The sequence below is a fragment of the Labrus mixtus genome, chromosome 2 (assembly GCF_963584025.1).
Source record: "Labrus mixtus chromosome 2, fLabMix1.1, whole genome shotgun sequence".
Taxonomy (NCBI): Eukaryota; Metazoa; Chordata; class Actinopteri; order Labriformes; family Labridae; genus Labrus; species Labrus mixtus.
The window spans coordinates 22182378-22205690 of record NC_083613.1 but is presented as its reverse complement, the minus strand read 5'-3'; the positions used below and the strand labels follow the sequence as shown (position 1 = coordinate 22205690).

The 23313-nt window shown below is 39.7% G+C and overlaps 3 protein-coding genes across 8 annotated transcripts; all 3 read right to left on the bottom strand.

Moving 5' to 3' along the window:
• Positions 1–808: 808 nt before the first annotated feature.
• Positions 809–8116, bottom strand: casp3a (caspase 3, apoptosis-related cysteine peptidase a). The gene is made up of 6 exons (XM_061056570.1): positions 7932–8116; positions 7414–7550; positions 2851–2979; positions 2522–2697; positions 2291–2402; positions 809–2201 (listed from the first exon to the last, which is right to left on the bottom strand). Exons 1-6 carry the CDS (start codon positions 7982–7984, stop codon positions 1972–1974), a joined length of 837 nt encoding a protein of 278 aa, XP_060912553.1. The 5' UTR covers positions 7985–8116; the 3' UTR covers positions 809–1971.
• Positions 8117–8631: 515 nt separating this feature from the next.
• On the bottom strand, positions 8632–19275 carry LOC132989000 (oxysterol-binding protein 1-like). Of its 6 annotated transcripts, none has more exons than XM_061056564.1 (19): positions 19132–19275; positions 18099–18275; positions 17264–17472; positions 16948–17110; positions 16730–16841; positions 16436–16634; positions 16213–16324; positions 16028–16091; positions 15754–15921; positions 15406–15651; positions 15142–15262; positions 14111–14214; positions 13902–13997; positions 13301–13485; positions 12957–13186; positions 12779–12817; positions 12548–12595; positions 12028–12066; positions 11182–11921 (listed from the first exon to the last, which is right to left on the bottom strand). In XM_061056564.1, exons 2-19 carry the CDS (start codon positions 18236–18238, stop codon positions 11773–11775), a joined length of 2424 nt encoding a protein of 807 aa, XP_060912547.1. In that variant the 5' UTR covers positions 18239–18275; positions 19132–19275; the 3' UTR covers positions 11182–11772. The 6 variants fall into 6 exon arrangements, with proteins under 6 accessions (XP_060912551.1, XP_060912547.1, XP_060912548.1 ...); XM_061056565.1 differs by having other exon boundaries at positions 16028–16088; XM_061056569.1 differs by having other exon boundaries at positions 11779–12066.
• Positions 19276–20186: 911 nt separating this feature from the next.
• On the bottom strand, positions 20187–23030 carry sart1 (spliceosome associated factor 1, recruiter of U4/U6.U5 tri-snRNP). Its single transcript, XM_061056561.1, has one exon. It carries the CDS (start codon positions 22721–22723, stop codon positions 20381–20383), a length of 2343 nt encoding a protein of 780 aa, XP_060912544.1. The 5' UTR covers positions 22724–23030; the 3' UTR covers positions 20187–20380.
• Between the last annotated feature and the right edge of the window lie 283 nt (positions 23031–23313).

Below are 23313 nucleotides of genomic sequence, written 5' to 3'. Positions count from 1 at the left end.
TTTAAAAAAAAACACCAAAATATTATAGTTGGAGGAAGTCAAAAGTGAGAAACTGGTTTTAGTCACCATATGTTGTAGAAAGTGAATTATTTGGGAGTTTTGGAGTGTTTGTCAAACCAAATCTGATGAAAGCACCATGGGCTCTGGGATATTGTGATGAGCACTTTTTCAATTGCTCACTGATACATTAATGGACTAAGAAAAACAAACAGATCATGTCACAGTGATGAACCAAAACAGTTAGATATCTTGTTCATTTTGAAAATGCGCAAGAGCAGTTGATTGAGATCTAAAGTGTGATTCATAGGGGCCGGTCAAGTCAAGTCTGGTTCAATCCAGGTCTGTGTTTATACATCGGCTGCCTCCACAGAGACACGTCACCCACAGTAAATGCACACAGCAGTTTTACAGTACAGTGAATAAAATCAAGTTTCCTAAGAACAATTTACTTTCAGACTTGATATATTCCCAATACTCGATTCTTAGCATAAACAGGGCTGAATAATTGAGTACATGTAATCTGTTTCCTTCAAGCCTCAAACGGTTATACTGAGGTTCAATTTATTCAGCGGTTAAGAAGTTATAATATGTGTTTATAGATATAAATGCTGCACAAGTTGCGGCTCTTAAGTTTTCTATCTGACCAGTAGAACATGTAGGCCTGTTGTTTGCAAGAGCTAATAGATGTTAAAAAAAAAAAGAGTGCACTAATAATTAATCTGAGGCCCTAAAAGTGTGAGTTTAAAGTATCGGTACATGTCGATGATCTTCATCATTTTGCTGTGTAACAAATCAGTCACACTGTGAACAATGTGAAGTGGTCTTTATTTTAAAGGAAAATCATTACATCAACCTCACAGTTTAGATGCTTACAAAACAGGTGGCACAAAAAAAAGCTAAAGTGACCTTCGTTGCAAAATGTTGTGAACATGCATTACTGTATTGTCACAACAGCTACATATTTTAACAGAAAGGGATTTCAGCTCGTTTGCTGTAAGTACTCAAATATTTATTCACAAATGACAAGGACTTGGATTAACACGCATCAAATTGTGCTTTGTCTTTGATAAATCTCCCATGCTGATGGTCGCATCAAAAGTTTGACTCACAGTTCCACAACAGTAGAAAGTTTAAGCACTATAACAATTTATTTGATGTGAATAGGCATCCCATTTCATTGTTGTCTTTAAAAACCACGGTAACAACTGTTAGATATGAAATGAAAACGTGTTCAAGTATGACTGCCTCAAAAAACACCAGCATTCATGTGGGCTGGCTATTTTCAATGACGAGCAGAAGAGCTTTAAAAACGAACACAACAGAAGACAGCTTACTGGATGCTCCTGAACATGCTACATAACATTGTGAAAACAATACACTTGCACCCATTGAGCTCAAGTGCATCCATTCAGGCTTTACACTGAGTGAATAATTAATTATTAAAAAACAGAAGTTACACACGTGATCCCGTCATGAAAGACTATCGACACTCGAGCTGATGAACTGCTGACAAAGACAAATGAGGAAGACGGAGTGCATGATCACAAAAATATAAAAAGTAAAATTCCTATCAAACTGGCTCCCAATATTAGTCCCTGAAATGTATATAGTGTAAACATCCAAGAGGCATCTACCGGTAGTAGATTGTAAGTATGGAAATACAAATTCATCAACATTTTATGTAAAGACTCATGATTTTTTTTTTTTTTAAAGGATGCAAATACACTTTTCCTGAAGGGATACAAATTTAAATGCCTCACATCTGAAAACGTACAACGCTCATCTTGACATATCAAGCAACTAAGCATCACATCTACTCTCCCACAAGTATGTAAGCTGAGGTTTCAAGAGATATTCAGTCAGAGAGTATAGAAAAGAAACGTTTACAAGCACCACACATAAACATCCTCAAGCCCGTCTCCTGCAGAGGAAGGTCGGCGAGGCAACATTTTTCAGGAGCAGAGATGAACATTAAGGAGTAAAATACATCTCTTTGGTCAGCATTGACACAATGCAGGGGATCTGCTTCTTTGCATTGAAGCCTGGAGAATTGGAGATTGACTCGAACTCTACTGCCACCTTGTGGTTCACTCGTGTCATGATGTGCTGGAGCTCCAACTCTCTGCCGTATTTGCTCATCATCTCACACAGAGACTGCATGAACCAGGAGCCGGTCATAGTGTTCCTCCAGGAGTAGTAGCCTGAAGACCCAGGGAAGAAGCGAGGGGTTTTTAATCAAATCAATACAAATGGAACAATGACTGTACATGAAGTGTGTGTGGGTCTTCACCTGGTGCTGTTGAAAAGGCATACAGGAAGTCAGCTTCCACAGGGATCCTAGTTGTGCCCTCTTCTCCACTGTCTGTTTCAATGCCTCCATCAAGATCAGTGCCTCTGCAAGCCTGATCAATATGCACAGAAAAACAACAACACCTGGTTATAGGCAAGAATCTTCAGAAAAGCCCATGGTAAGTTAGGGAAAAATGATGAGGAAAATAATTAATCTGAACTGTTACGATACCTGGATAAAGAAGAGTTTGGGTTTCCCCACCAGTGATTTGCAGCGATCCCCTCGGAAAAGGGACGTCAGGTATTTAAGCTCCACTGAGCCGTCAGTACCAAAGAACACACCCTCATCTCCATGACTCAACAGAACACAGACAAATGAGGCGTAGCAGCTGTGATCCTCCTTTGACGCTGCGTTAAACAGAAAAGTTAATTGTGTGTAACACATTGTTCGCCAAGATGATTCAAAAGACAGAAGGTGGAATGGGAAAATTTGTTTTGCAGCATGTGTGAGTGAACATATTTTGAGAGTAGTTTTAAAAAAGCGTCGCGCATCCAACATACCAGAAATTAAAACCTGTTTCATGTGCTCCACTGACAGGTCGTTGTAAACCTTGGCTTTATAACCCAACTTTGAAAACACTTTCATCGCGTTCGCTGCATCTATGTCTGTTCCATTTCGTTGATTCATACCTTTGGGGGAAAAAAAGGCAGACATTTTTTTTTCTAGTTACTTGAAGAGCTTAATGAAAATACAATTACTGGAAAGGCAAAAATGCATTCGAAAAAAGTAGATGAAAATGAAAATGAATTGTATAAACAAGTCAAACAAGAAAAGCAACATTGTGATCACAGTTATTTTTACTGGTTAATTGAACTATTAGCACAAACTGGAGACATTTGTTCATGTCTCCAGTGACATCAAATTAATTCCACCTTCCCCTCTCCAGTTTACCTTCTTGAACATGTTTCACAATTAACACCCTTACCACCAGCTGAGCATATGTGTTTTGGGTGGTAACATGTTTCACATAGTGGTGAGGTCAGGGTAACCTGCATGTAGATAAATAATACAGAAGGTATATCACTGAATGTCTATTTGCTAAGGCTAAGTGGTCAACTTGAGTTTGTCTTTTCAAAGCTTTTAAGTAACACAACAAAATGTTTGACATATTTGGAAAAAAAATACATCATATATTCCAGGTGAGACATGTTGTAGTTAGTCTGTAAGTTCTATGATGCTGTTGGTACGCATTTGATGTCTTTGTCCTTAATTGAGTGAAAACCATACCCTGACCTGCAACCACACCCCAAACTGTCCCCAGAGGGTGAATTTTAAAGCCCCCCCCCCCATCCCTATTAATATAAAGCCTGGATTGTCCACATCAGCCCAAAGTATTATTCTGCATGTCTTAAATAAATCAGCCAGGAAAAGAAAAAGCACCCACACAGGATTAAATAATTAAACATGTGATGTCCATTTACTGGTTGGTTTGATCTCCCTAGAGTTTTCAGCGCATCTTGAAAGACTGACTCGCAATCTTACCATTACTTATAGTCCAACAAAAAGTTGAAAGTGCACATTTATTTTATGTTAAACTAAAGTAAATAGTCTCCTGTCTGCAGAACTTGGATAGTCTAAATCAGTGGTTCTCAAACTATGGGTGGTACGCAAAGGAATCTCCACAGTATATATATTTTAAAAAAAACGTTCAGCATAAAAGGCCAATTTTTTTACTTTTTGTCGTACTCTTATCTTATCTGGCTTCTATCTCTTGGGTTGTATTTATATCAAATGTTTTTTCCCTCTAAATTAATCTAGTTTTTGCAACAAACAACTTTAATCTTCTCAATTTATGCTCGTGCACGCACAGACATAAACACCAGCTTGAGTTTTGAAAAGTTCCACTTGATAAAGGAGTTCAGTACTGAATCAACAGCAAGCAGCTGTAGGCCTACATTAACAGATATTCTGTTATTTATTGGAGATCAGCACAGAATCGGTGGCAAGCAGCTGTACATTAACATTTTTAAAACTGAGCCAGGAGATGCTTCCGTTGTGATGCATTTACAAGAGTGCACGGACAGTCGCTCACCCTCTCTCTCTCGCTCTGAAGCGGATGTGACTCTGCTCTATTTTGCTGTGTCTTAACTATGCGCAGCAGTCGAGAAGGATTTTTTTTAAAGGGAGTTTTGCTATGTTGAACGCAGAGCCTTATAATACAGAGGCTCTGGTTGCACGGAGCCTGCACGCTCTCTTTCTCTCTCTCTCTTTCTCTCTCTCTCTCAGGCACGCAGCAATTTTATAAATAAATGAAAAATTAAATAAGAACAGGCCGGAAATATACTTGGGCCCAGGTATCGTCTTTGCGTGGGAAACACCGGAGATTAAATATTCTCAAACAGGTTGTTGGTATAAAGTTGTCATTTTTATTGTGCTGCACTTTTTTTGATTTGGGCGAATGTCAGTGTTGTGTGGAGTTTAAGTACCAGTTCTAGCGCTAGCCCTTAGTAGTCCTACAGCGTGGCTGGCAACAGTCAATAATAAATAATATTCTTTTAATGAATATATTTGCCTCCTGTGTAAAATGTGTGTAGAAATAGGCCTACAGTGTATTTTAACGTCTACCATAATGGTGGTACTTGGAGAGCCAAATTTTTTTCGGAGGTGGTACACAGTCTAAAAAGTTTGAGAACCACTGCTCTAAATAAAACTGGAGGTGTTAAATTAAGTTGTCACCTAAAGCTTTTTGCAAGACAGCGCCTCTGGACACCAGCTAGCCTGCAAGCTTTTATACAAAATCTTCATCTCTCTTGCACAACATTTACAATTTGTGTTGTTGTTATGTCATGCACCGTTTCTTTGTTTATTAGTTGGAAACAAAGCAAATGGACTCAGCAGTACAGGCGTTACCACTGCTGCTGTCAACTCCACTCACATGATGCACATGCTCAAGGAACATTACGCTGTTTTCAGATAAAGCAGTCACGTGTACTCAGTTAGTCCTGCCAGACAGGTTTGTCACACACACGTCTGACAGCAGAATGAGACCCTCATACAGTAACGCTGATGTTCTGGAACAGCACGGTGAAGCTGTAATAGCTTGCATTCACACCCAAGGTCTTCAGCTAGATAAAAGAGACTCTATCAATAACAGCGGACACTGCTTTAGAACATTTCAAACTTATAGCACACAATGTCCTAAAGGCTGGAAAATTACTAAGGTTGAATAAAGGTTTCATACAGCATCTCCAGCTACATCAGATTTGTATGTCTTCAGGATTCTAGCGTTTGATAAACATTATTCTATAGCTCCCCAACGTGGCAGACATGGTGATGCTTCAGAAAAACAGATTATGAACACCAAAAAGGACAAATACAACAATAGGAGTAAGAACTTCCTCTCTAGATTCTGTCATCCAAAACACTACAGCAACATCAGAGTGAGTTTGACATTAAAGAAATGTACAACATGATCGTTCTTAGGCACACAACAGAAGAGGAACTAATCAAACGATGTTGTGCGTTTCAAATGATAATGCAAGTCATGAGGGTAGCTGGGCTTCCTGAAGAGCCACTGACCATGTGTTTTACAGTAATAGCTGGTTCGTTATCAAAAGCAAGAAAGCATACAAAGGGATTACAACAAACACGCACTCATTCCATATTACTCTGCAGACAACATATCATTTGAAATAATAAACCTAAGGAACTTGTGCTCTAAGGATGATAAGTGCTCAGTGATGCAATCTCTAATCCCAATTATGTTCTTATGCCTTACTGATAAGTTACATAACCTACCACTTAGCCCAAGGTTTTCATTTATGAAGGCTAGCCAGGTAGTGACATTATAAGCCCCCTATAACCCCCCACTCTATACAGGAGAGTTAATGTTTTTGTAACTCAACTGTTCTGGTTTTATGAAGGATACAAGTTGTGCATAGTTTGGGGCGTGGCTGATCTGACTGCAAGCAGCCGTGTTGAAGCTGTCTGTCAGGAGACTTGCGGCCTGCCTCTATGCCTTATGTTAGGTTGACTGAAAGTTAATATTTCTAATATTGCATCTGCCATGGTCGGGCTTCCAAAACAGCCCTTCAGAAACCAATGGGTGACATCACTCATCACTTTGTCCATGTATATACAGTCTATGTTTTTAACGCCTGGTTCTGTCACCAAGTATACCGACTTTGCAACGGACCAATCTTACAAGCAGACAGAATACGCCAAAAAGTAGCCATCTCTGAAGACAAACACACGATGGGTGAAGACACACAAAGACACTACTCAACGTTTTAGGTTCCGGGGTGATGGTAGCACATCGTGAGCAGCCCCTATCAGGAATTTAACAGAACTATCTTACTCCACAGGTCATCCTATATTTCCTCTTCTCTACACTTTCCCAGTTCATCCACTGTCCCTGCTTAGCCTGAGCCACACAACTGACTCCTGTTGCTGACTACCTGCTCTCCTACTGGCTTCCTTCTTACTTTGGGACCTACATTGTTCCACTCCACATATATTTGCAAGAGCTTAGGTTCAGGAAGGAATCTGGGAAATGGACTTTCTAGCACACACAAGTTGTGTTGAACTCTGGGGTAAATGTGGACAATTTAAAACATCACTACACGGCCACCAGAAGCAAACACAGCAAGCTAATCTCTAACTCCTGATTCAAGTTTTTGTTTAAGCCAACTGACCGATAAACCTTGGGCTTACTTCTTGGTTTAGTCTATATCATTAAAGACTTCCAAAATGAGATACTGTTTAGCCCCAGTGGCTTTTTTTTTTTTTAGGAGCAATATCTCATGTTTTATGTAAAATATTTCTATAAAACAAGTCTCTGTCGTGAGAAACTATCAGTAATTTGCCTTACAAGAGTACATTCCCAAGGGTGTTTACTATTCAAATAACAACAATAGTGAAAACAAACAGAAGAAAATGTTCCCTTTTCAGTAAATGTTCCCACAAGTCATTTGTCCCATCACTATTGAGTAATAATTTCCTGATGTTGGGTATTAAGTTGATTATATTCAGAGGTTACTTGTATTCATAGTAGTTCTGTTATGAATGAGTTTCATTTGAACATTAGGTGACCAAGCCTGGGCCAAAAGAGCAAAAACAAACACCTGTTCTTCTGTCAAAGTTCTTGTTGTTGATGATGATGCAGTGGCCGATGCTGGGATACTTCAGGCTGTATCTGAAGCTATGGGAGCCGGGGTGGGCATCCACGTCCATTTGGCCAACAGAGGAAGGTGGCTCCGACCTGAGAGACAACAAACCATAGCTCGGTCTACACTTCAAAATGAAGGATTTAACAGTGAGAGCTATGCACACAAAAAAGAAAAGAAAACATACTGTACAGCGGAAGTGTTTACATTGTGAGTTGGAGGCCTGAGTTATTACTGCTGAATTGTTCAATTGATATAAAAAACAAAAACCACAACGACAAAACATAATTACCGGTATATATAAAAACTAATATAAGACAGCTAAGAGATACTAGAATAATACTTTAGTAACTAGACAGTCGGTAGACTTGGTAATTAACGGGGACAAACAGCTTCCTCCTCATGACTGGACAACAATGTGCTGCTTTAAACATTAAGACAGCTAACTTGCTAACGTTAAAATAAAATGGACTTACTCTTGGCCATCGCCTCTTCTTGCGTCTGTGGTGTCTCCTCCGTTTGCAGACATTTCTCTTACTAAACAAATATCTTCGCAGCGATATTAACGCCCTGAATGATGCACAGCACACCCAGTAAACAAATGATGCTAAGAGACAGACAAATTGTGCCCAACTGCGCCGCTGGTAAACAAAGATGCTGATGTCACTCTTGTTCTTCGGAGCTTTTTTGGCGGGTCGGTGCTGCATTACCGCCACCTACTGGATGTCCTGCTGACGTCATGCTGAATGAGGGGCGAGTCAAACATCTCCATCTGATGAGTGCTTTTTGTTTTATTTTATAAATGCTAAGATCAAACAATCATTGCTATGCAAAACATCCCATGTTTTCATAAATTCAAGAGTTTAAAAAAAAAGGTAGAACCTAAAAAAAATGAATTTGGATCCTAATCCTCTTCCTAAGATTCTCTGAAGTCGTCTGTAATTATTTTTTTTTTTAGAAAACTAATAGCTTCAAACAGCTACGTTAAAGTACTAATGTCTTATCAAAGCATCAATGACAGGCTAACTCATAAATACAAGCTGTAAGATGCAGTTTTTATAACTCATTTTACAAATAACATAATATGATTGATTATTTTAATTAATATGATATTAGAGAACGCCAACTTGTGTGGAACAGTATGCGATGCTTCATTCAGAAAAATGGAAAACCAAGAACCGTAGCACTTCACCTCCACTCAAACTTTAATATTGTTATCCTCTAACAAAACCCTGTTAAAAAACTGCATTGAAGGGCAGAGTAAGTGAAAAGGTACGTTCAGAACAATGACTCAGTTCCCATTCATATTTAAACTAATGAACATGTGTTTGCAATTAGTGCACACTGATTAACGAAATCTTCAAAATCAACTCACAATATGAAAAACTCCTCATTATCCAACATAAAAAGTGGATCAGTTAATTCACACAGGATGATAAATAATGGATGTATGCAAAAAAAAAAAAAATTCAGTCACTTTCTAAGAAGTGTGGTAAGATGCAGCAAAATGTGTCATGTCAATCTCCACAGCGCAGGAATCATAACAAGGACTTAACAATGTAGAAAGTTAAGAAAAACAAGGAAAATGAGGATTGGGGAATGAATTGGTAGAAAAGGATCTCGTGGGAACAAAGAGTTTAAAAGAGGACAGAAAGCTGTAAACTCTTTGTGAAATGTAATGTGCATCAAACTGTATTTTCCTCTCTCTCACACTCTAAGCAACATTAAATCACAGTAAGGAATGGTTCAAGCAACAAAAAAAAACTAATTTAAAATAAAGCTACTCTAGCTGATAAGAGGACGACTCTTTGTAATATGGTACACTCAGCTCACACAATGAACATCCAGTAAAGAAAAAAAAAAATCAAAAGTGCATCGCTGCCATTAGATTTTCTATCAAAATAACATGTTAATATCACAATCACATTACGATTATATATATATATATATTTATTCACACAGAAATATTTAAAACGTTATGTATTATGATCTTCATTTTGAGTGTTCTTCTTTTAAGTACACTTGAATATAAAATGAAATTTACATTTTCATCAAGCAGTCTTTCCACTCTCGTTTTACAAACAGCTACAAAGACAAATACGATGTCAACATTGAGACTCTGCAGGTCTTTTCTTCACACTGTTCTCACATTTCATTTGTGCCACATGTGTACACACTAGGGCACTCTTATTGCTGTATAAAAAAACCTTAATCAGAATTAAAGCTAGGATCAAGAGGTTTGAAGAAGAAAACAACTTTCAATTTCTCTTCACTTAACCAATCTGTCAGTCAGGAGAAAACAAGACATAGCTCTGCTGCTCCGAAGCTCAACAGTTTGACGATGAGCTTCAACATTTACAACTTTTAAAGCTGAATTGGAATAACTTATCAAACTATTAACGGCACAAACTGCAGATGTGAAAATATAAGTCTGGACTGTGTTCGGGATGGACAATGAAAAATAGACTTTTTAACATATTTCATTGTCAATACATAGATTTGAGTTCATTTCACTCACTGTATGATTTCATCCTAGAAGGCTCTTTCTCTAAGTGACTAACAGCTACGCTGTTTAAAGAGCAACTTTACACCCAGTTATAGCATGAGCACGCCCCCTTCATATCAGTTGGTGTGTGTGTGAACACGACACGATGAAGCCCTGTACTTAAACACAACATTATAAACACAATAGTTGGTATCTTCATACTTTCATTAGTAATTATACACGTTTGGTTCTAGTATTTTGTGGACTATTCAATATGGTATCATTTTAAATTAATTGGGCTACACAGAGAAATGTCAGTCATCCTCACTAATATGAGAACCGAAAAAATGTCATTCTTATATAGTGAAGAAAGGTCATTTGTTTTTGCTGAAGTAGCCCCTTTCTGCATGCTTTTTGTCAATCATCCTGATTTGAAAAATAACAGCTGAATATTTTAGTAGTCAGACAAACTAACATCAAATGTTTCCTCGTCAACAATTTTCGGGGTTCTCAATTTTTTCTTTTGGTAGCTGAACTTGAGTAGAAAACTTGTAGGCTTGAAATAGAGATGACGTCTAAAGTCAGAACTGTTTCCCTGTTAGGAAAATAAATATGTATCTCTTTTTTGTCAGAGCAATTGAAGCTTGAATGCTTTTGATTTTAAGGTTTTAAACTGAAATAGTGAATAGTTACCAGTTGAACTTTTAAAATGTTTGGTGTGACTTTACAGCAGCACTGAGCTGAGGGAGCAGGAATATGTTCTTTGTGAATAATCAGAGTCAGGAATGCAAGTGTAACAACACCAAATGACAGTTAAGGCAGGGGCCTAACATTTATATTATATAGAGTGATATGAATTAATTATTCCTTTGACAATAGTGCTTTTAAAGAAAATGCGTGATGGCATATCCAGAATATTTTGATGCCATTTGTAGAACAAAAACTGGACCAAGAACTGAACTTAACATGAACAGTGAACATAAAGATAAACACAGATGTTTGAGTCAGTGAAGAGGGAACTCTGAACAGCTGCAATGTTACAACAATGCCACAATATGCTTTACATTGTACTTTAGGAGTCAAGTCCAGATACCCTTGATCCTGAGAGAGCATACTGGGTACATTGGTTGAAGCTGATGATAGATTAAAGTCCGGCATGATTCCCCACTTTAGCTGAAGAAAGGTAAATCACCTCTTTCCATCCTCTCATTTGTGCACCATACATGGAACCCAGCTGGGATTAGAAGATGTCGGGGCACAGGTCCCAGTTAGCTTGGTCCTTTCCCTCCCAGTAACCGCCCTTGTAGACATGCAAGGTCTCTCCGGATACTGGGTCGTCCAACTTCTCAAACCACAGTGCCTGGTGGTTGTCCTGATGGACGCCTGAAAGAAAATAGAAACAATCTTCAGAGGTAGAAGAAGCCATAGTCATTCTTAAGTGGAGGACTTTGAAGCCACTGAGCCTTGAAAACTTGAAAAGGCTTCAATGAAGTATGCCCTTCTTTTTTAAACCAAAAACAAAACAAAAGAATGATCACTAATTAGCTCCTCTGCCGCATGGAGATCATACTCGCAACTTTTTCCCCCAACTGCCCAGGAGTCAGGACCACAGTAAAAGGATCAATGACAGAAAAAAACTACTCCCAAATACTCAAAAACTAAATTTGTGCCAATTCTACAGTCGGCTACAGTCGGCTACAGTCTTCTACGCGGTTCACTAGACTGCACAACGAATCTAAAGAATACACTTAAATAAACAGGGGGTGCTAGAGAGCGACAGTTATGTTACTTGCTTTTGACTTGCGCTCCATAAGGACCTTCGTTGCCTTCAGCTAAGAGAGACCACGGTATAAAAAATGTAAAGTTGCGTTTTTAAAGATGAAATGAAGTGACTGAACATATTCAAATGATTGCGTTGGATGTGAAACGTCATGATCAGAATACTTGCTTGTATAAGGGGGAGGAGATGGTCCATAAGAGGCTGAAAATAGAACAGTGACCGATGAATCTTTGAGGGTTAAGACATAAAAATATTGGGAAGGAAGACAGAAAGCCGAACAAAACATGAAATGTAATGAGCTACTTGCATGCAACAGGTGTGTGAGGGGGAGAGTCCTCTGTGTCAGCTTAACGGCACGAAAAGAAAAGATGTGAATCCACCAACCAAACACTTTCCTAAATCCACACAAATATCTTGTTTATGCTCATTTTAGAAGTGCTTTGTGCAGCATTTAATGAGCTTGTAGAAAACACAAGGACAGATTTGTTTACTTCTTGTAAACAAAAGGCAACAGGATCTTGTCTTTGAAATCTGACACATTCTGCTTTTTTCACTTTGATATTTTATGAGCTATCTTTTCCGCACTAAACTAGAATCTTTCTGCCATCGTGCAACACAACCTAACAGACTTTGTAGAGGCTGCTATACGCTGTACATCTTCTCTTTTTTAAGTAAATGTGAGGTCAAGACTATTTAGAAACAAGCCCTTTAACTTCCCATTAATATCAAGTCCACATACAGGCCAGCTCTTACTCACTGCTCTGTTCAAATGCTGCACAAAGCACCTTTAAAAGTGCACATTGTATAAAGCTGTGAATGATACTTGCTTTCTTCTGAAACCTCATTAGCTTCTGTGGCAGTCTCCACTGCATCAGCTAAATGATAACAAACGGGTGAAAAGGGATGGAAAGGTGGATGAAGGGGTTTGCAAGACAGTGAAGAAGACCATTAACATCTTCCATAGGAACATAGGATTGTATACTGTATGTGGTTTAGCATCTTGAAGACATTTATTTTGTAGTGCAGAGGTAAAAAGAGACTAAGGGAAGAGTACTTGCTTTTCAAGGGTGAATCATTGATTGAATCCTCAGTGACAGCTTAGGGTTAAAACAGAGAAACAGACAGTGTTTCCAAGACAAACTAAATAGACACAAGATGAATGGACAGAAAAAGATAAGACAGAAGGAATATAATCTCTAAAAGAAGAGATAAGCCTCCTTGTTTTTGTTTTTTTACCTTCCTCAGGTGAACTGGCTACCTTGACAGCCTCCCTCTCCCTCTCTCGCCGTGTAATGCGTTGTTTCTCCTCCAGTCTCTGTTTTTCTGCATTGGCCTCGTCCCAACGGCCGTCCTCCATTAACCGCTGGTCAGGGCGTCTGCGACTGTCTGTCGGCGCCACTCCCTCTTCATGTTCATTGAGCGTCAAGGCCAGTGAGGAGAAGTAGTACATGTTCTCCGCTCCCTCTCTGTAAAGTCATCATCATTAAAGATCGAAGACACAAAAGCCGTAACACTATTTCTACTGGCTGATTTTTTTCCTCAATGAAGACTATGAAATCTTCTTGAAGATAGAAACTCACGGTAAAGGATTCTTTGTCCAGATTTCTTTCGCTTTGAGTGTCTGATAGACAGTCCTCTGTTTGCCTTCGGTGCCGTTCTCGCCTTTACTGCTCTGCATTACTCTGGAGAACTCCATCTTCTCGTCCCAGGTTCCTGATAGCACGTAGTGGGCCTTCCCTTCCTTGTCTGTGACAACTCCAGTGACCTGAGAGACAAACATAGCTCTCCGTTAGGGCTCGAGCAGTAGTACTAGTATTTAGTTACCCTTTTATTAGGTAGACTGAAACAAACTAGTTTCATTAACGACTGCAGCTCTGCTGTAAATTCAAGTTATAGTCCCTTGTTTTCAGAAAACCTGCTCATTGACAGGGAGAAAATTGATGAACCGGGGAGGAAAAATATGAACTGCTTTGGCAGGGCTTTCAGTTGCATCAGGAAACTAAACTTAATGTAAATTAATGTTGATTCTTAAACTGTGTTTTATTTTCTCCTCTTTATAAACAGTATTGTGTGTCTCTGTATAATCCATCTTACTCTGGAGAAAAATCAGCTACACTACATACAGGATGTGCTATATAAGAAAATGAATAATAGAAACACAAGGACTTAGGAATAACTGACCTTTCTTGGTACATCCCTAGAAAAGTAACTGTAGGGAGTAAACTTCAGGTGGCAGCGATCTCCTGTCTTGTGGTTCACCACATCGATCTCGCCTGACTGGATGTGAACAAAGGAAAGAGACTTCATGTTTGAAAAACTGAAATATTGACACAGCTGAATGCTAAACCAAAGGATCACTGGTGCTAATGTTTTGACAGCTTTAAGTTTACCTGGTCAATCCATAATTTACCAACAATAATGTTGTGTATTGTTGTTGTCACTTTCTTCCAGGAGTAGTGATTGTTGCTCTTTTCAAATAGACACTGAATAGAACCTGTGGATAGAAAGGCAATAGTGTTACTATAATGGTGGTCACTTTGAACCTGTTAACCCCAAAATGTAAATATGGTAATCTTCTGAGTACTCAAAGCGCTTTCACATCACATGTTACATCTACCCATTCACACACTGATGGCAGAGGCTACTATGTAGTGTGACCATCAGATGTAACTAATCCCATTCACAGAGCAATTTGGGGTTGTCTTGCCCAAGGACACATCGGACATGTTGCTGCAGGGATCGAACCCTCGACCTTCCAGTTGAGAGCCGACGACTCTACCAAATGAGCCACAGCTGCCCCAATATCATATTCTGTACTCTATATGTTCTGATGAAAGCACGCTGCAGGTTTCTGAAGTTTGCAGAGCAAGCTACTTGAGGATATGCATAAGAGGTATAACTCCTCAACACACTATTTATCTTCTGTGCTGCTTTTATTCATTCAGCCACACGAGTAGATATTAAAAAAAATGAAGCAATCACTTTCAAAATTCATATGATAAGGTAAGCAGTGTTTATAGGGCAATATGCAATTCATTTCAAGGCTTAGGTACACACACTTAAATTCAAATGACACCTAGACAAAGTAGACACTAGACAAATTGTGTTCAAACTACAGAGGAACGTTTAGAAGGTCAGAAATGTGTGAATATGTTGATATTACCAACCTGTGATGCATGGTATAAAAGCAAATAGTATTTATATGTACCTTAACACACCTTTATATGGTCTTGTTTTTATATTTAAAACAGACTCCAAACAACATTAGGTGTACCTAATTACTATCTATGGTCTTATTTTCATCTGTGCTGCTATTCCTGCTGAAAGCATTTTATACTACTAGGTTCAAACTAGTCACCTTTTTCCATACAGATTCAAATGTTTTCTCTTAAGGTTAGCTATATTGCCTGCACATACTCACCCAAAGGCATGATGGAAAGATATTTTCCTCTGAACTTGCTGGCCAAGGTGATTTCTTGTCTGAGGCTCCAGCCCTTTTCAGAGAAGGCGTGGTGAGCAGCAGCAGGTGGATGGTGACTCACCTGAAGAGAATTGAAAGAAGTAAAAAAATCCAATAAAACATCAGTGAAGTCTTCTGGTTGAAACTCAATAGTCACTTGTGTGATAGCGCAGTTTCACAGTGGGTCATAAATTTGAAACCTTTACAGCGTTGTTCCTGACTCACCTGTTCACAGAGGGAGCGGTAGCCGCACTCTTTTAGCCTGTCAAGCTCAAATGTTTCACCCAGTAGAGGATTGAAGGGCTTTCCTGTGCGGTGGACCGTTGTGGAATAGGAGGAGACTGTAAACGCAGCAACATAACACATCTGCTCCAGAGAGCTCTGACATTTAGCAGCCTTATCCAGCAGTTCGAAGTACTCCAGGTCTTCGGAGAGACGTTGCAGCATTGAGAGGGGCTCATTGAAATTCACCTAACAGGCACAAATTAACAGAGAGAAAAAGTCTGATTATTATTGGATGTTCTCACAAGGAAAAAAACACAGTTGACACCAGCAGGAGTTCATGTTTCTTACAGGCATTGGTATCTTTGAGAGCTCCTTTCCAATGCAATTCTTCATAATGCTCCACAGGTTGAGGTAATAGTTGGGCTTGTCGGGGATTCGTGTCCTTCTTTGTCTAACTGGCTCTAGCTCCAGGGGCTGTGGAGACTCTGGATTGGATGCCAAAGACTGCTCATCAAACTGGAGAAGGAAAAAAAATATTTAAGGGTCAGGAGACTTTGAAACAAAGGAGATGAGACACGTGGATTCACATTTAAACTTGCTTGAAAAAAACAAGTTTACACACATTAACCGACTGATCGTCCATTCCAGTCTCACTGCTGAGCCCGCTGACGTTGCTGCCAGATCTTCTGTTGGACAGTTGAACAAGAATGCTTAGCAATTTCGACAAAACAATACATTAGAAACAATAATATCTTAAAGAAAAACATAGTTGAGGTTGAGAAATTAAAAAGAGAGACATATAATAACCTGTGATACTTGGGATCAGCAGGGACAGTAATAAACTCTGCTGGGTCTTCCATAGCATCAAAGAATTCGTTATCATCATCCTCATCACTGGCGTCACATTTTCCTGACCCACCTGAAGTAAAACACAGACAGTCTGTCAGGTGTGCTTGGCAAAGTTAAGCAGCAAACCCTTGGTGACATCAACAGTCAATGGACACAAGTTTGTTTGGGGAGAAAGCTTCACCTTTGTTTCCTAAGGTGGAATTGCTGAATGAAGATGGGAGAACTGTAGCTCCTCGGAAAGCTCTTTCCAAGTGGTTGTGCTGTTTAGCAAGCTGCTCCAGAGTCTCCTCCAGCCGTATCCTCTGGTCTCTTTCAACCTGTAAGGCTTTCTGCCAGCGCTTACTGTGGCTCTGTGCCAGGGAGAGAAAGTCTCTACAAGCCTTAAGGAGACGGAAAAAAGAAGAGGGATATTTCAGTACGAGAGCCAACCAAAAATGTTTTGCATTCTTCAGCAATTTAACCTTGGATGTCTTACATTAATCATGGCGTTGGAGGTTATTCTGAACAGCGTTGCTCTTTCTGTAACTTGTCTTATCTTTTCCCCCATGTCACCTCCGACACGAACCGCCTCCAGTTCTGTCAGAGACCTGTGTGTGTGTGTATGGAATAAAGGAATGCTTGAATAAATAAACTTATCTTTGTATTGGTTTTACTTCTCTGAAGTAATCAAAACATCAGTCTGATAACTGTTACCTTTGGAGGGCAGAGCCATGCTTTACAATAAGATCATTACAGGTGGTGAGGTCCTCCACCTTGCTGTTGAGTGTGCGTAGTGTGGACTGGACTTCTGAGTTACGGCAACCGCCACCCTGTCCTGAGGTGGGGGGCACAGCTGGACATTCATCGCCTGAGTCATCTGAGAGACAAAAAAAAGGGAAAATGACATAATGAAAAATAAAGCGATAAGAAGAAATGCTTTACAAAGAGACATCCAAACATATGTGAATTGTACTGCTGTAAGCACTGTTTATAAATACTAAGAATGTTTGTAATCCACCAAAATATTCACCTGATTCAGCCTGCATGTGGACAGCCTTTGCCTTGGCAAGCTCCAGAGCAGTGATCCATCGCTGGCGCTCTATTTCTGAGTTGGCCTTAAGGTGATAGGTTTGTGCCCCTCCATTGGAAATGACAAAATTGCAGGAGTCCTCAACAGCAATATTCGCAGTTGCCAAATTGATGGTGCCTCGACATGTGTGACCCATCTCTGCCTGGCTCCTGGAGACAACAGAACAAGGGACAGTCATGTGGAGATGTCCTATGTGGTAAAGTAGGACACTTTATTGTAGTAAGTAGAGCTGCTATGATTGATAGATTAATTAAAACAAGAATGTTGATTACCAACTATTTAATTTGATCTATGAATTGATTTCGTCATTTTTTAATTAGAATGTCGAACATTTGCAGTCAATCCTCATTTTTAAGAAGTTGGGAGTCCAGCTTCTTAAATATAAGAATTTCTTTTGGTATTTTAATATGTTGTTGGATTAAAGAGCAGATGAGGAAGTCACCTTGAGCTCTTAGAAATCGCGTTCTTAATGAGTGTTAGTCAAATTCTTTTTGACATTCACCAGACCAAAAATGTTTTATTATTCAATTATCATTCAAACAATTTTTAGTTTCATCTCTACTTCCCTAATATGTGCTATAAATCGTACATTTAAGATGATATTGAAGCATGTAATTGAGAGTACTTCCCTTTTAAATATACTGTATATATATGTTTTTAAATCTACCATAGATCAGTTTAAAAATAAAATAACATTCTGAATACCAGGTTGTCTTCATGTTGAGCCAGGAAAGTACCTCTCTTATTATTTTTATTACAAATTCAGTCACATTACCTGTAGTAAGACAGAAGTCCATTGCTTAGGACAAACCAGCGTCTCTGGTAACCTTTAATGTAGTTAGTCCATTTGAAGAGCCAACCCTTGTAGTTGTCTCCAGGGGTTGGGGTTGGAGTTGGGGGCTTGGGCTCCGACATCACAACAGCCTGTGGTTCAACTGAGTGAGGTAAGAGCCTTGTGGAAATAAACACAGAAATATATTTAGTATCCTATCTGTTCAGTCTGCTTTATGTCACATCTTACACAGCTGTCCTCAGTTTGCTGCACACACTTAAAGCACACACTCAGTAAACTGGATTGTTTATGTCAACCCTTCTATTGGATCATCACCACATCCTAACACTACAAACATTAAAGTATCTGTATTTGAGATATAATCACGTACATGGCAGCTTTATTTTCTGTTTGGTTCAAGTAGACGAAACACGTTAAATCGGCAAATAAAGATTACACAGCCGAAATACTTGAATCTGAATGAATGTCGTTTGTTGACAATGTGTTGAATGTTAATGATAGCTGAATCAATTGAAGCCAGTGTGTCGAAGATTAACATTTGAGTTCTGTTACCTTATCTTATCTAGGTTTACAGTTTGAGTATAATGTTACTGTCGAATATCAACATTACAACAAACGCCAGAGTAGCTGATGTAGTCTCCTGGAGCACTAATCTTTATCGCTAACATTGAATGTTATTGAACTGTTTACTCTTGTTTTGAAAACACAGCTCACTGCACATAAAGCTCATTTAAACCCAATACTTATTTGCCAAAATGACAGGCAAGTGACAAACAAACACGTCCCGCATACCACGAGTTACTTTCAGAGACATTAATGGCCCTTTCCAAACATTAAAGCTACTTAAAGTGTCGGTCGCGAACATAGCTGTTAGCTAAACAACAGGAAGCTGCTAACTCAGCTGACACGTCGCAGACGATGCTAACAGTCAATTTAACTCCGTAACTATCTCCGCGTTTCTTTGTTTGACGTTTTAAGTAACACTAACATATTATGTTGTACTCGTGGCGCTTACCTTTAACGTGTACAACTTTAGCTGTCAATTTTGTGCATGCCGTATTGGACGAGGCGATGTTAGCTCGGCAGTGTTAGCTCTCACAGATGTATTTAACGAACGACTGCTTTGCTACAGGTTGTGTTACCGAAAATAGCGGCCGTAGTCACTTGACAGACAACTTTGGTTCCGCCCAGTAAACGGGATATAAACAACCTGAAACATAAAACAAATTGAAAAATAGACTTCCAGGTCGTAGCCGTGTAAATAAAGATTTTGTAAAATAATTTTCGTAATGAGTCATGGTGTTTGTTTTCTTATTAGAAACAAAAATGTGCGGTTATATACTGTTAGAAAACTATCGACTACACTCAGTATCAGCACCTTCTGTGATTAAATTAACAATTACTCTTTAGTCCAATGTGATTTAATCAACTTAAAACTATGATTTCGATGAAAATGAGGGACATCTCCTTTAATAAACCACCAACAGCTGTCATTTGAACTTTCATAAACCATGCAGTTATCTACTGATTGCTATATATATATATATATATATATATACACACATATATATTTTATTAGGCCTTTTATTTTCTAATTTTCCTGTTAAATATAATTTGTAAAGCATGTTTAGCTGAAAACTTTTTAGGAAAAACTTGTTTTATACATTATTCATCTTGAATTTGACTAAGGATGGTTAAAATGTGGGTTTTCAAAATACATTTGTTTTATCACCTATCATTTATTTATATTGTAAACCAAATTTTACTTCTGAAACATGTAATTTTCCTTATTAATATTAGGAGCCATACACATCTATACCTTTTTGGATTCATTCTTCTTGCATCAGTTCTTTTGAGAAGTCCAATGACAAAAAAAATGTACAATACCTGTCACAGATTAAAATCAATGCAATTCAAAGCTGACCCTACACCCTTAATATTTAGTCTATGCCCTACATATTACAGAAGCAGTTCAATGTTTTCATAAAAAGTATTCCCATACTGAAAAAAGTAACATTACAAGTTACTATTCACCTTATTAATATGCAAAAATGAAAATAAACAAATATATCTCATTGGTAGTCTCTTTATTCTTTACTACAACAATGAAGCACACATGAATTAGGAATAAAATTGAAGAAGTTACTTTAAACATTTTGTGTTTGTGTGTGTGTGTGTGTGTGTGTGTGTGTGTGTGTGTTTAAATGAGTGAGTGTGAATACGTGTGTATTTTTGAATTACAAATAATTCACTTCTGCCCCAACTTATTTAGTGATGGTGTTTGCATTCATACTTTTCCCACTCCCACTAAGCACAATATAAGGTGTTTTCTGAGACTTCTGCTTCTCTTGAAGCAAAGCGACTGTCCCCAGCGGAGTATCACTGCTGCTCATCTTCTTCAGCAGAGCTTCTTCTTCCAGCTTTTTCATCCTCCTCTCTGTCTTCATCTTTCCAGACCCTTTCCCGTGGAATCGATGTGAAAGCTGCCTGAAGGCTTCTTTGGGAGTGAGTTTCCTTCCAGATTCATCCACATACTCGATCTTGACATCAGGCTTGTATCCATCCTTGTCTTTGAAGTCTTGAGTGAAGCCTCTGTATTCTTCACGCCTACTGTACTTGTCATCAAAGCCCATCTTGTCCTCAATGCAGTAGTTGTCATTAGGCAATGCGCCTTTCGTCGCTCTGACACGAGCTATCTTCTGCATTTGAGTGTCCAACAGTCCTTTGTTTTTGCACAACAGCAGTGCAGCAGCAAGGCCGGAGTTGACGATGGGCTCTTCATCCAAAATGGTGGCAGAGGCTGTGGAGAAATCTGGTTGTTTCTGCTCTTCATCCAAGTTAACTGTGCTCCAGCCAACATTCTCATCCATTTCTGAGTCTGAACCTCCAGCATCATCCTTCTCCTCCTCTTGTTCAAAGTCCATCATGTCTTCTTGGTCCTCTCTGTTGCCTGACAGTCCGTAAGTTGGAATATCACCAAGCGCTCTGCAAAACTCTGAGGTGGCATTAAAGACAATGTTGTTTCTCTTATCGGGATCATTTTCATTGTCCTCTTTATCAAGGACTTTAATCTGTTCTGCAATCTTCTCCCCAGAGTCTTTGAGAAGCAGCTTTTGCTTCAGCTTCCTCTGCTTCTCCAGTTGTTTTTGCAGCTCCTGCTCGGCCTCATCCTCCTCAATTACGTCAGGCTCAGGTAATGTAAAGTCCTCGTCGTCACTTATGTCCATTTCTGCGGTCCTGATGTCATCAGACAATAGGGGGATATTGTGTGACGGTTCGCTCTTTCGTTCGTTCTCCTCCTCCTCCTCCTCCTCCTCCTTTACTTCCTCCAGGTCTTCACCCTCCTGTTTGCGACCTCGACCACGTGACCTGGAGCCAAAATCAGTGCTGCGGGTGTCATCAGGGAGACGCTCAGCGGTCTGCTTCTCCTTCTTTCTGATCTTCCTCACGCGGCGCTTGGTCTTCTTAAAGCCCACCATTTCTTGAGGTGTGTAATACTCTGAGGCGATAGTGAGAGCCGGCATTTCCAAAGTCTGGGCCTGATTTCTTAGAGCTTCTCTCATAGCCTGAAGTTCCCGCTCTCGCTCTCCATCAGCAAAGCCCCCAGTATTCAACCGGAAACTCTTTTTCTTTTCACCCTCAATTTCTTCATCGTACTTTGACAGCACAGAGTGTGACTTGAATGTCACCATATCATCCACACTCTCCTCTTCTTCATAGGGCTTATACTCTGGCTTTTTCTTTTTCAACTCCACATTCTTCTCGGCTTTTTCCTTGTCCACCATTCCCACGTTTACGAGCACATCTTCTTCCTCTTCGAGTACACCTTTGTCCTGCAGGGTCAGGATGACAGTCTGACCCTCGTTGAAGGAGTCGACCTTGTGCTGCACTTTGAGTCCCTTGAGATCTCCCGATGTGTAGGCCTCCTGTCTGCTTTGCGCAAATTCCTCCTCCACCAGATTGCTGACACCGAACTCCTCGTCCATCTCCTCCAGCAATTTGGCCCTTTTATCCGCCAATTCTTTCTCCTTCGCCATCTTTCTGCTTCTCTCAACCCACGCGGCTGTGTCGTCAAGCCAGTCATCCTCTGCTAGGGTTTTGACTTTTCCCAGTTTCTGATTCTGGATACGTTTCTCTTTCATAGCTGCGAGTTTCTCTCTCATCTCTTTCTGCTGTTTAATGAGAACAGGGTTGATAGTTTCAGCAACTAATGGCTCTTCTTTGGTCCCCAGCTCCTTCTTGTTGTCACTCATTTCCAGAGGCTTTAGACCCAGTTTGGCTCGCAGTTTGTTCGTATCCTCGATGCTGAGAGATGCGTCTCCACTTGCAGACTGAGGCCCAACTTCTGCACTGCTTTCTTCATAACCAACATCAACTTTCTCCTTCTTCACTCGTGGCTCTCCGCTACCCTTTTCACCTTTGCTGCGGCTCTCCCGCCCGCTCCTCTCCCTGGATCTGGAGCGTTTTCGTTTCTCTTTATCCCGAGTCCCATCTCGGTCGGCAGCATCTCTGTCCCGGTCCTTGTGGCGATGTTTCTTGTGTTCGCGGCGGCGCTCTTCGGTGTCCTTGTCGCGGCTCTTTTCCTTGTGTTTCTTGGACGATCCCATTATGTCTCACTTATAGAAAAAGCCTTATGTGTTACTGCAAAGCGTTGGGCACTGGCCTTTGCTAACTAGCGAGCATTAGCATCAAAAGCTACGAGGCTAACCGACGTCACAAATCACTCAGTGCGAAACTAAAAAAAAAAAAGAAAAGCCAACTCGAATTTGAATCCTGAAAGTACACGACGACAGGTGAGGTTTGATGAAAAAAAATATATCTCACCTATAAAGTCTATTTGTCTCAGTTAAACCATCTAATCTCGACGTTCAGGTACTATCTTCGCACCATGTTAAAACGAACTATGGACGACAGAAATACTGTTTCCTGCAGATAGACTTCCGGGCTGTGTTGCCAGATCTCGCGAGAGAAACAAGCAACCAGCGCTATGGAAACAAGCGACCTGGCTCCTCATAAAAAATTAAATGAAGCCCAACAGGTGACCTAACCTACCACATAGTGTAAAAGAGAGGTCACTTGATATATAAACAGTATATATATATATATTGTCTCATTTTGATTTTAAAACAGTGATTGTGGACGGATCCTGGAAAAGGACAAACTATCGCGATCGTTTTTCGCTTTATTGTGGAGAGTT